This window comes from Nerophis lumbriciformis, linkage group LG03 (assembly GCF_033978685.3).
Source record: "Nerophis lumbriciformis linkage group LG03, RoL_Nlum_v2.1, whole genome shotgun sequence".
Classification (NCBI taxonomy): Eukaryota; Metazoa; Chordata; class Actinopteri; order Syngnathiformes; family Syngnathidae; genus Nerophis; species Nerophis lumbriciformis.
In genome coordinates, this window is record NC_084550.2 from 29,238,933 (window position 1) to 29,252,080 (window position 13,148).

Sequence of the window (13,148 nt, forward strand, 5' to 3'; positions counted from 1 at the left end):
GGCTCCTTCCCCCCCAGCGAGGTGACGTTCCACGTCCCAAGAGCTAGCTTATGTAGCCGAGGATCGGACCGCCAAGTGTCCTGCCTTCGGCTTCCGCCCAGCTCACACTGCACCCGACCTCTATGGCCCCTCCCATGAGTGGTGAGCCCATTGGAGGGGGGACCCACGTTGCCTCTTCGGGCTGTGCCCGGCCGGGCCCCATGGGGACAGGCCCGGCCACCAGGCGCTCGCCATCGTGCCCCAACTCCGGGCCTGGCTCCATAGGGGGGCCCCGGTGACCCGCGTCCGGGCGAGGGAAATCTGAATCCTTGCTGTTTCATTCCCATAGAAGTCTTCGAGCTGCTCTTTGTCTGATCCCTCACCTAGGACCTGTTTGTCTTGGGAGACCCTACCAGGGGGCATGAAAGCCCCCGGACAACATAGCTCCTAGGATCATTGGGACACGCAAACTCCTCTACCACGTTAAGGTGGCAGCTCAGAGAGGAGGAGGTATAACTTATGATCTACTATCCAGGTGAGAGGTATAACTTATGATCTACTATCCAGGTGAGAGGTATAATTTATGATCTACTATCCAGGTGAGAGGTATAAGTTATGATCTACTATCCAGGTGAGAGGTATAAGTTATGATCTACTATCCAGGTGAGAGGTATAAGTTATGATCTACTATCCAGGTGAGAGGTATAAGTTATGATCTACTATCCAGGTGAGAGGTATAGGTTATGATCTACTATCCAGGTGAGCGGTATAAGTTATGAGTAAGGAAAGGAGTAAGCAGCTGATCATGTTGACACACAAGCTGGTGATCACGGCGTTGCTATAAATAGTTAGTCTGCGTTAGCACTTATAATAACACTAATACTTGTTATTATTCAAGTATTGTTGGCGCCTTTTGGATAGTTATTTGCTTTTATTGGCGGAATAGAGGAGCTCCCATTGGCTACGTTATAAGCAGACTTTTATTTACCAGTTAAAATGCATTTTAAAAAATCCATCCGTCAAAAGGCAAAATTCCCCAAAAAATGCAGTTCCCCTTTAAAAGAATATCTCTTTTATATGTGGACTGACCTGACTATTATCTGGAGAACTTTGTCTTTCACCTTCATCATCTTCTTCTATCTCTTCATCTCCTTCCATCTGTGAAACAATTTCAACTTTGGTGAATAAAGTCAAATAAAGCAATTATCAAAACTGGATGTTTGTTACATTTGGTTTGACTTTCTTGAAATGATGAGTTACTTTCTTGCTATTTTGTTATTGTGTGGCTGTCTTGGAAGTTTCCAACCTCCAAATAACAATTGCATTAAAACAATGGAGAGCATTCCAATAATAACTATATTTAGTGATTTCTATTAGTTTACTGTAAGTGTCACTCACAAGTTGATAAATGCTGTATTGTACTCTCTGATAATTGAACAACAGTGATGTGGGGACCCATACTGAAATACCCATAATATGCTCTAATATCCATTCTCAATTCAAAATATCGATACTTTTGATACTTTAGTTCAGGGGTGTACAATTTTTTTCCACCGGGGGCCACATACTGAAAAGTCAAAGTATGCAGGGGCCATGTTGATATTTCTTTCATTTGAACAAATGCTAAAAAGAGATATATATTTTTAAAGACAGAACTGTATGTAAGCTTTTATTATAGGTGACTAAGTATATTAACATCTCAGATTTTTCTCATTAAATACAGAGTGTTTGCTTTTTTCTTACATTTTTACTGTGGTTTTTAGATCATAGATGATTATAATAATAATAATATGACTGTGAAACTGTATAACTACTGTCAAGAAGTCTGCCTGTACTAACATATTAATGTTCAGTTACACATTTACCAGCGTTTATTATTGTTGTTGTCATTTTTCTAATTAATTCATTAATTAGTATTATTTTTGTGTCAAATTAAACTAAACAATGTCTTCATTTGAAGTACATTTCATTTGAATTTTGAGAACTTTTTGTATTTTGATATTTTTTTAATTAAAAAAAAAAAAGTGATATATATTAAAAGACAAAACTTTGTTTTGTAGGTGATGTGGAGAATGCATATATGTTTAAGAGTTCTTTCTTTATTCATAGTCATATTAGCTAGTATTTGTCCATGTATACCAGTTTCTCTTTGTCTACAGAGGTTGTGTAGTGTTTTAGGCATTGGAATGTGAATAAGGATGCATCCCCCTCCTTATCTTATCAGTGTTGGGGAAGGGTGAGGCATTCCTTTTAGGGGGGAATGCTTTCCGATTCAAGAAGTAGTTTCTTTCCGTTTGAATGTTAGACCATCCCGAGATGACGGTATGACTGTATTGATGTGGGCTGGTCTCCTGAAGCTTCAGTAAAACTTGATAATATTCCTATTCTGTCTCGATGGTCCTTCTTACTCAGCATATATGTCATCGAAAGAATTTGGGATTGACCAGTGACTTTAATTCCCTGAGAGGGAATACTGGCCAGACGCAACAGTGACTAAGTATATAATTCTTAATTATTAGTTTAAAAAATGCAGCTTTTTATAATTACATTCACATTTTTTGCTCTTTTTTCTAACATTTTTACTGTTGCTATTTTTTTTTTTTTAGATAAATATATTACTATTTGCAAACACACACATTTATAAATTTTAGCAGACACATGAAGGTTGCACAAAGTATCAGATCGGTATCGCCGACACCAGCCTGAATTTGACTTGGTATCGGAGCGGAAAGAAAATCAGTGGTATCGCATGTCAGCAAGAAAAAAATTTACTTTTCTTACTTTAATGCAAAGTAAATTAAAAAACAGAGTTATCATTTTACACTCCCTAGCAGTCTTCAACATTGCATTCATTAGCTGATTAATTATACACTTAAAATGTCAAGCTAAGAAATATACTTTTTCTGATAATCACTGCAATTCAAACATTCTTTATTTTCTGATATTTATAACTATTATTGTTATTATTTTATGAAGAAAATGTCAATTCTTTTTAAAGGGGAACATTATCACCAGACCTATGTAAGCGTCAATATATACCTTGATGTTGCAGAAAAAAGACCACATATTTTTTTAACCGATTTCCGAACTCTAAATGGGTGAATTTTGGCGAATTAAACGCCTTTCTATTATTCGCTCTCGGAGCGATGACGTCACATCGGGAAGCAATCCGCCATTTTCTCACTTTCGTCGGTGTGTTGTCGGAGGGTGTAACAACACGAACAGGGACGGATTCAAGTTGCACCAGTGGCCCAAAGATGCGAAAGTGGCAAGAAATTGGACGAAATTTGTTCAAAATACGAGGGTGTGGGGAAAGCCGACAAAATGGTCAGTCGTTTGTTCCGCACACTTTACCGACGAAAGCTATGCTACGACAGAGATGGCAAGAATGTGTGGATATCCTGCGACACTCAAAGCAGATGCTGACATCAACTCCAAAACTGGACAGATAAGCTTTCAGGAAAAGAGAGCGGATGAGGGTATGTCTACAGAATATATTAATTGATGAAAACTTTATTCATTACTCGCGGTTTTACGTAAATTATTATACATAAACTGTGTTTACCAATAATTTAGCTTAAAAACATTTATTTTTTTCAATCATTCGAGTACATTCGGGTAGTCTTGTGTAATGCAGTATTTTGTGTCTATTTAGGTATGGTTAACCTGAGTGCTGAAATCGTGGAAAAATATATGTTCTTAGCGCGCCTGAAACGGGCTGTCTGCACTCTCAAAGTGCATGTTGTTGCCAAATGTATTTCATATGCTGTAAACCTAGTTCATAGTTGTTAGTTTCCTTTAATGCCAAACAAACACATACCAATCGTTGGTTAGAAGGCGATCGCCGAATTCGTCCTCGCTTTCTCCCGTGTCGCTGGCTGTCGTGTCGTTTTCGCTTGCATACGGTTCAAACCGATATGGCTCAATAGCTTCAGTTTCTTCTTCAATTTCGTTTTCGCTACCTGCCTCCACACTACAACCATCCATTTCAATACATGCGTAATCTGTTGAATCGCTTAAACCGCTGAAATCCGAGTCTGAATCCGAGCTAATGTCGCTATAGCTTGCTGTTCTTTCCGCCATGTTTGTTTGTGTTGGCTTCACTATGTGACGTCACAGGAAAATGGACGGGTGTATATAACGATGGTTAAAATCAGGCACTTTGAAGCTTTTTTTAGGGATATTGCGTGATGGGTAAAATTTTGAAAAAAACTTCGAAAAATATAATAAGCCACTGGGAACTGATTTTTAATGGTTTTAACCCTTCTGAAATTGTGATAATGTTCCCCTTTAAATAACCGGTATATCAGCTTTTGAGTCAAATATTTCATTATAACAACACTGAAGAAGTGTCAATTATTACCATTTAAAAACACTTTAGCTGCAATTATAATTAAATAAAACATTTAACATTATCTGACATTTGTAGAGAGCATTATGTGGGGAAAAAAAACATGAACCAGAATTATTTTAATGTGCATTTACCTGCAGGGCTATGGTCGGTCTCAGTCTGAGTTTTTTGGCGGTGGAAGTGTGAGAAGTGCCTGGTCGGACATCGTCATCCTCCACCTCATCCTCTCTGCTGCGCTTGGATCCTGCTGCTGGAGTGTACAATAGCACCTTGACAAAGACTTCATACATCCTGACCTCACCACTATCATTACCTCATACTTGCCAACCTTGAGACCTCCGATTTCGGGAGGTGGTGGGTGGGGGGCGTGGTCGGGGGGCGTGGTTGGGGGTGTGGTTAAGATATATATATATATATATAAGAAATACTTGACTTTCAGTGAATTCTAGCTACCCGGTATATATATATATATATATATATATATATATATATATATATATATATATTTTGTTATATATATATATATATATATATATATATATATATATATATATATATATATAAAAAAATAAAAGAAATACTTGAATTTCAGTGTTCATTTATTTACACATATACACACACACAACACTCATCTACTCATTGTTGAGTTAAGGGTTGAATTGTCCATCCTTGTTCTATTCTCTGTCACTATTTCAGAACACACACATTATACAAATAAACATTATAAAATCAATAAGAAAACGGGAGCTCTAATTTGGGAGTCTGAATTAGGATCAGAAGTTCCTATATAAACATTGCGCACTCACATCGCCTTTTTGTATTGATTACTGCAGCTGTGCACTGGATTCATTCACAAATACAAACTACATCTCACAAACACTTTAGAGTTAGGCTCCACTACTTAAACTTATAAAGATCACATGGATATTATTCAGTGAGTTGATTCACCAAAACTAACCTGTTATACAGGAGGAAAAAGCACACAGGACGTTTCAATTGTTCACAAACTGGTCGCTCTCATCAGAATGACAAGACACTTCCGGTCTGGAAGTGATATTGGGAAGAAACATCCTACTGCCCCCTACTGACCAATGTGAATACTGATAAATGTGTAATGACAGCTCCAAAAACGAATTCAAACCACAAAATAAAATAAATAAATCAACACAAAAATGTGACACATTATGGGTGGGTCACATATGCATGTACAGTAGATGGCAGTATTGTCCTGTTTAAAAGTGTCACAACATTGATGTTTACGGCAGACGAACTGCTTTATGGTAGACGAAAACTTGACTGCTGTTGTGTGTTGTTACCGCGCTGGGAGGACGTTAATGAAACTGCCTAACAATAAACCCACATAAGAAACCAAGAACTCGCCCTCCATCATTAGCTGTTTATATTGTGGGAAAGCGGACGTGTGAACAGGCTGCCAACACGTCACTCAGGTCCGCATGGAGCTGGAGGGGGCGTGGCCTCCAGCTCCGCCTGAATTTCGGGAGATTTTCGGGAGAAAATTTGTCCCGGGAGGTTTTCGGGAGAGGCGCTGAATTTCGGGAGTCTCCCGGAAAATCCGGGAGGGTTGGCAAGTATCCATTACCTTTTTATTTATAAACGGTTGATTTATATAGGCTAGTAAGGTAAAGTTTTGTACCTGACAACTTTACCTTACTAGCCTATATAAATCAACCATTTATAAATACACACCAGTAGGCTAAATGAACCTCTTCAACATACTATCATTACCACTCACTCACCAGCTGCCATCAGAGAGGAGGATGTGGACGGCCGCTCCGCCTCCAGACTGGATCCCAGGTCCTGAGTGGTGGTCTGCTGCTGGGTGGGCTGCACAAAGGCTGTGGTCTGAGTGCTGCTCGGGTGACTTGAGGATGTTGCTGTGTTGGGAGCGGAGATGACGGCGTGCACGGTCGCTCCTGCGCTCATCAGCACTGTCAGGACAAACACTCAACATTACACATCTTTGTTTCAGGGACGATACTGATTATTAGTAACCAAGGAGGCTGATAACTGATATTTGAAGATGATATTCATTTGTAGTAAAATCTGCTTAAACATACAGTTTCAAGTGTAAATAGACTTGTAAAGAACATCATGTCATGGCTGTCTTGACTTTACAATCATTATTATTTTTTTGTGATGTAGTGATTGGAGCACATACTTGTTGGTCACAAAAAACATTCATGAAGTTTGCTTCTTTTATGAATTTATTATGGCTCTACTGAAAATGTGAGGGTCAAAAGTATACATACAGCAACATACATGATCAATGTTGGTGATGTAGAAAAGCTACAATCAAATCAAATGAGCTTCATGGCTTCTTAACTTCATGTGAGTGATTATAATTGATGACTTCTCTGAGCACATTTAAAAAATAAGAGTTGTAGAGATGATCGTAAAATCAAGACAGCCATGACATGATGTTCTTTACAAGTGTACGTACTAGAGATGCGCGGTTTGCGGACACAACCGCGGAGTCGGGCGGGTAAAAATAGATTTTAAATAGATTTTAAATAGATGCGGGCGGGTTGCGGTTGAACCAATTCGGAAACATATATACATAGTTAAATGTTGTTACCCACATACGAAAAACGAGCAGCACTCTTTGAAACAGTCAATTGTTTATCAGGCACCGCGTCCCAGCAACAAGTGGCGCAAGTGAGCGCTACTTCAGCGCAGCAGGGCGCATTTTAGAGGCCAGGCGCTCTCGCCTGAATCCTGGCACCGTAGATGCCATTTTATTCCTGCTTAGTGCTAACAAAAAAAAAAGTAAGTAGACATACAGTTGGATATGTTAAACGAATTAGTCTACGTTACTTATAGGCTATACCAAATAAGCCCATGTCTAACCTATATTGAGTTCGGTCAGCTGAATAATTTTGATGGTTACGTGTTGTTTGGGCGCACTACAATGCAAAGGAATTAAGGCAATTGCGTTGTTTATTGTGTTTTTTTTCTATTCGAGATATACTACTGTGTGTTAATTATTTGGCCTCGCTTTCAAGTGAAGCGCATCTCCTATTGGCGACAATGTAAGGCTATTTAGCCTGCTTTGTTTGTCGCGACCGTCTATTTTTATTATAATTCAAGTTTGATGATAAAGTGCAGTCTGATGGGTTTGATTTCCCCCCTTCAGCTATTTGCCTTGGCCAATAAGTTGCAGGTAATTTATTATTATTATTTATTTAATTTATTTTTGTTTAAATAGAGATGACATACATAAGTTATTGTATAATTTAAGTTTGTGCGCGTGATTGACAGCCTAAGGCTTATGAGGCACATTTTTTATTTGTTTTATTTCAACTTAAAAACGTATGAGCCTATGCCTAGAACATAGGCTATGTGTTTATCTTTATTTTCCTGCCTGTCGTTGACAATGGAGATTGTCTGATATTTTGTCATGGCTGCAGATCAATCAATAAAGGTTCATCTTTGTCGCGAAATTGTTCACTGCTTCACTGTGCACCCCGCTCTCGTCCCTATTTGAGCATTATAACGTTAACAAGTTAATATTCATTGAAATAAATTCAGAACATTTTTTTTACCTAACGAAAATATAGGCCTAGTCTTTCTAAAACATTTTTTTAACTTCTTAAAAGCATCGTTCTGCTTGCTGCAACTGCGCACACAAAGTGTGAGGAACGCACTCCTGATCTGAGGGCATTGGCAACAATAGTCAACACTTTCTTAATGGAAATGACAATACTACTATAATAATGATAAATAATATTATCACGCATTAATATCTCTTAGCCACTAATGCGTGGCACGCATTGAATGTCTCTGCTGCATTGGATCAGTCTCCTTTCTTTAACAGGCAAAAGCTTTATAACCTCACTAATGCCTTGAATCGTCTATATTAGATATATAACAACGGGCGGGTGTGGTTTTGATAAAATGTTGGTTCGGGTGGATGGCGGATGGTTGACGACTTTTGTGATGCGGTTGCGGATGAAATAATTGCCTATCCGTGCATCTCTAGTACGTACACTTTTGACCACCACTGTACATATATTTTACATCAGTAGGACTATGAATATTTCGGCACCACATGATTCCATTCTTGGGGGTAACGATGTGATTCAGAATCGATTCAAAATCTATTATTTTTTAATACCATCGGGTGCCAGTTCTATGACTAACTACAGTTAAGGTGGTCCTGCGACTTATAGTCAGGTGTGACCTATATATCAAAACATAAATAACTTAACATGTTTTCAAATGGAAAAGGAGATTTATTATACAAAAGCACGTTTTCTCTCCTCTTGGTACTGGTTTTTGTGTATTTAGGATCCCCTTCAGTCCCAAAAATGTGAAATCAAACCATGAAGGAGACATTTATTAAACAATCTTGTCTTCTTCCAAACTTGCTCCACTCATATTTTGCCTTTGTGACGTCAGTTTTTATTCCGTTGTAGTGAATAAGTTTCCTTATTTTCCTCCACCTTTGTGTTGTGGGGCAGACTGGCTCGTGCATGCACATGCATCCTTTGCTGTTGCCATTTCTAATAAAGAAGTAGCGCATGGTTGGAACTTATATCTGTGGGTAGACTCGCTATGGAAGCGCTAAAACCTACAACATGCGACTGAAGGAAGAGGACTTTGGCACGTAAATAAGAGCGGCCACAAAACGGTGCATCATGAAGTGACGGTCAGTATTTTTATCAAAGAACCACCATTACATGTTATGTAGACCACAAGGCAGTCTTTTAAATGTAGGACAAAACAAATCATAGAAAGACTTTAGTCCATTGTGCCTGACATGAAGCAAGGAGTAATCATTACTGCCTACAGCAAAAAAAAAAAAGCTCCTTTTTGTCACAGAGGATGAAAAATTCAAAGGATTCGATGATGATGAGATCGTTGCTGGCTTGTTATGTTCATTTAGCCCAGCGTTTCTCAAAGTGTGGGGCGCGCCCCACTGGTGGGGAATAGAGACATGACAGGTGGGGCGCGAGGAACAGGAGGGAATTTCACTTTAATTTTTATTTTTTTTAGATATATTTTTTTTTACTATGCTTTCATTTTCTATACACACTGTAAATCACTTTGTGATTCTGTCTGTGAAATCCGCTATATAAATAAATGTAAATTACTTATTTTTCCTGTAGGCTTTAAATTTCTAGGTAGGAGCAAAAGTTTGACAGACATAGCAACAGTAACTAATGGGGGCGGGGCTAAGCGGAGCAAACTTGACGAGACAAGCGCAGCAAAATGAAAAGCTGTCCCACTGTCAAACGACACAGTTGCGAGACGTATATGCGACATTGCAAGTGATCTTGAGGAACAACTCGGAGACAAATGAAAAGAAAGTCGTTTTGCTTTACAAGTGGACGAAGCTACTGACAGCAATAAAGACTGCCTGTTCATCGCATACGTCCGCTTTGTGAATGGCGAGTCACTGTGCGAGGATTTGCTGTTTTGCAAATACATCAAAAATAGAGCCTCTGCTGATGAGCTGTTCAAGAAAATGGACAGTTTCCTCAAAGAACACGACCTTAAATGGGAAAACTGTGTGGACTTTTGCTCTGATGGCGCAATGACCATGGCAGGGTCAAGAAACAAGCTGCAGGCTCTAATAAAGAGGGTTGCGCCAAATGCGCATTGGACACACTGCGTCATTCACCGGGAAGAACTCGCGTCATGGCAGCTCAGCCCCGAACTCAATGAGGTTTTAACAGATGTGAGCGCGGTAAGTTTGATCAAAACACGACCACTGAAAGCGCGACTGTTCTCTGCACTGTGTGAGGAAATGGGAGCTGATCATACAGCCGTGCTGTTTCACCATTCTTGCCAACCTTGAGACCTCCGATTTCGGGAGGTGGGGGTGGGGGCGTGGTTAAGAGGGGAGGAGTATATTTACAGCTAGAATTCACCAAGTCAAGTATTTCACATATACATATATATATATATACATATATATATATATATATATATAAGAAATACTTGACTTTCAGTGAATTCTAGCTATATATATATATATATATATATATATATATATATATATATATGTCTTAATAAGGTTATCCAAAAAATAGTGCTCGGTACCGTAGTAGAGCGCAATATATGTATGTGAAGTAGTCTTGTGATTTTTTTCCCCACACATACATATATATATATATATATATATATATGTGTATGTGTATGTGTATATATATATATATATATATATATATATATATATATGTGTGTATGTATATATGTATGTATATGACAGCGTGGCGCAGTGGAAGAGTGGCCGTGCGCGACCCGAGGGTCCCTGGTTTAATCCCCACCTAGTACCAACCTCGTCATGTCCGTTGTGTCCTGAGCAAGACACTTCACCCTTGCTCCTGATGGGTGCTGGTTAGCGCCTTGCATGGCAGCTCCCTCCATCAGTGTGTGAATGTGTGTGTGAATGGGTAAATGTGGAAGTAGTGTCAAAGCGCTTTGAGTACCTTGAAGGTAGAAAAAGCGCTATACAAGTATAACCCATTTATCATTTATTTATTTATATATATATATATATATATATATATAACTAAGAGAAATACTTGAATTTCAGTGTTCATTTATTTACACATATACACACACATAACACTCATCTACTCATTGTTGAGTTAAGGGTTGAATTGTCCATCCTTGTTCTATTCTCTGTCACTATTTTTCTAACCATGCTGAACACCCTCTCTGATGATGCATTCTGCTTCGTCTCCTTGTTGTGTGCGCAGTTGTGCACTGCACTCTCTAAAAGCCGTAGATGTTAATGTCACATATGCATGTACAGTAGATGGCAGTATTGCCCTGTTTAAGAGTGTCACAACATTGCTGTTTACGGCAGACGAACTGCTTTACGGTAGACGAAAACGTGACTGCTGTTGTTGTGTGTTGTTGCCGTGCTGGGAGGACGTTAATGAAACTGCCTAACAATAAACCCACGTAAGAAACCAAGAACTCTCCCTCGATCATTCTACAGTTATAACGTGATTGGACAGGCACGCTGTTTATATTGTGGGAAAGCGGACGTGAAAACATGCTGTCGACACGTCACTCAGGTACGCCTGAATTTCGGGAGATTTTCGGGAGAAAATTTGTCCCGGGAGGTTTTCAGGAGAAGCACTGAACTTTGGGAGTCTCCCGGAAAATCCGGGAGGGTTGGCAAGTATGTGTTTCACAGTGAAGCAAGGTGGCTCTCCCGGGGCAAAGTGCTGTCACTTGCCCTGTCTTGCCAAATGCATAGCTCCTCCTTTTTTTTGCAAAGATTGCAAAGTGGCACTTTTATTTTATTTATTTTGAACTTGATGCAAGTTATTTGATTTATTATTGAACTTGATGCAAGTTATAACACTTTTATTTGATTTATTATTGAACTTGATGCAAGTTGTAACACTTTTATTTGATTTATTATTGAACTTGATGCAAGTTATAACACTTTTGTTTTATTTATTATTGAACTTGATGCAAGTTATAACACTTTTGTTTTATTTATTATTGAACTTGATGCAAGTTATAACACTTTTGTTTTATTTATTATTGAACTTGATGCAAGTTATAACACTTTTGTTTTATTTATTATTGAACTTGATGCAAGTTATTTTATTTATTATTGAACTTGATGCAAGTTATACCAGGCAGCACGGTGGAAGAGGGGTTAGTGCATCTGCCTCACAATACGAAGGTCCTGAGTAGTCTTGGGTTCAATCCCGGGCTCGGGATCTTTCTGTGTGGAGTTTGCATGTTCTCCCCGTGACTTCGTGGGTTCCCTCCGGGTACTCCGGCTTCCTCCCACCTCCAAAGACATGCACCTGGGGATAGGTTGATTGGCAACACTAAATTGGCCCTAGTGTGTGAATGTGAGTGTGAATGTTGTCTGTCTATCTGTGTTGGCCCTGCGATGAGGTGGCAACTTGTCCAGGGTGTACCCCGCCCTCCGCCCGATTGTAGCTGAGATAGGCTCCAGCGCCCCCTGCGACCCCAAAGGGAATAAGCGGTAGAAAATGGATGGATGGATGGGCAAGTTATACCACAGCTGCACAGTTATTTTATTCATTATTGAACTTGATGTTATTTCATGTTATTGAGTTTGAATGTATACAACTTGATGTTACTTGATGTTCAATAAATTTGAAAATGTTAAGCTTGGCATTAGCGTTCTGTTGGGGCGATGGGGGCAGGTGGGGCTTGAAAACTCCCCCTTGTCCAAAGTGGGGGATGACAAAAAAAGTTTGAGAACCACTGATTTAGCCTCCAAAGTATGTTTAGGCCAGTGTTTCTTACCCCTAGGCAGTGTTGGGTTAGTTACTGAAAAGCAGTAACTAGTTACAGTTACTAGTTACTTCATTTCAAAAGTAACTCAGTTACTAACTCAGTTACTTACACCAAAAAGTAATGCGTTACTGTGAAAAGTAACTATTTAGTTACTTCTTTTTTTTTTTTTTTTTAAAGCTCCAATTAATGCCCTTTTAGCCTTCATTTCAGTACTGTTATTGCACTGGAGAATAATACAATCTGTTGATCAACTTGACATGCATTTGCATCACTCAACTCTGCTAAGCCATGTGGTCTACATACAACACACAAAGACAAAGATATGTTACAAAGGCCAATTTGTTTCTGGCCAGAACAAATTGACAAAACTATTTTAAATAGCTGCAACATAACATACATAAGTAACAAACAGCATAATAACAGCATAGATGTAAACCAAGAAAGGCACACATTACATACACAAAGTCTAACCAGGCATTTTCTTCCTCAAGTAATTCTTATACAAAATCATGTCTGAAACCCAGAACACTACACATTTCCCCAGTTTTAGTTT

At 38.9% G+C, this 13,148-nt stretch overlaps 1 protein-coding gene across 2 annotated transcripts in view; it reads right to left on the reverse strand.

Annotated features, from left to right (window-relative positions):
• LOC133582515 (nucleoprotein TPR-like) overlaps positions 1-13,148 on the reverse strand; it is a 113,177-nt gene that overhangs the window by 20,841 nt on the left and 79,188 nt on the right. The window contains exons 42-44 of one of the 2 annotated variants that reach the window (XM_061936565.2): positions 6,088-6,279; positions 4,465-4,577; positions 1,069-1,137 (exon numbers count right to left, since the gene is read on the reverse strand). In XM_061936565.2, the coding sequence (XP_061792549.1) occupies positions 1,069-1,137; positions 4,465-4,577; positions 6,088-6,279 (374 nt within the window). Of the gene's footprint in view, positions 1-1,068; positions 1,138-4,464; positions 4,581-6,087; positions 6,280-13,148 lie in introns of both variants that reach the window. The other variant, XM_061936564.2, reaches the window with a different exon arrangement.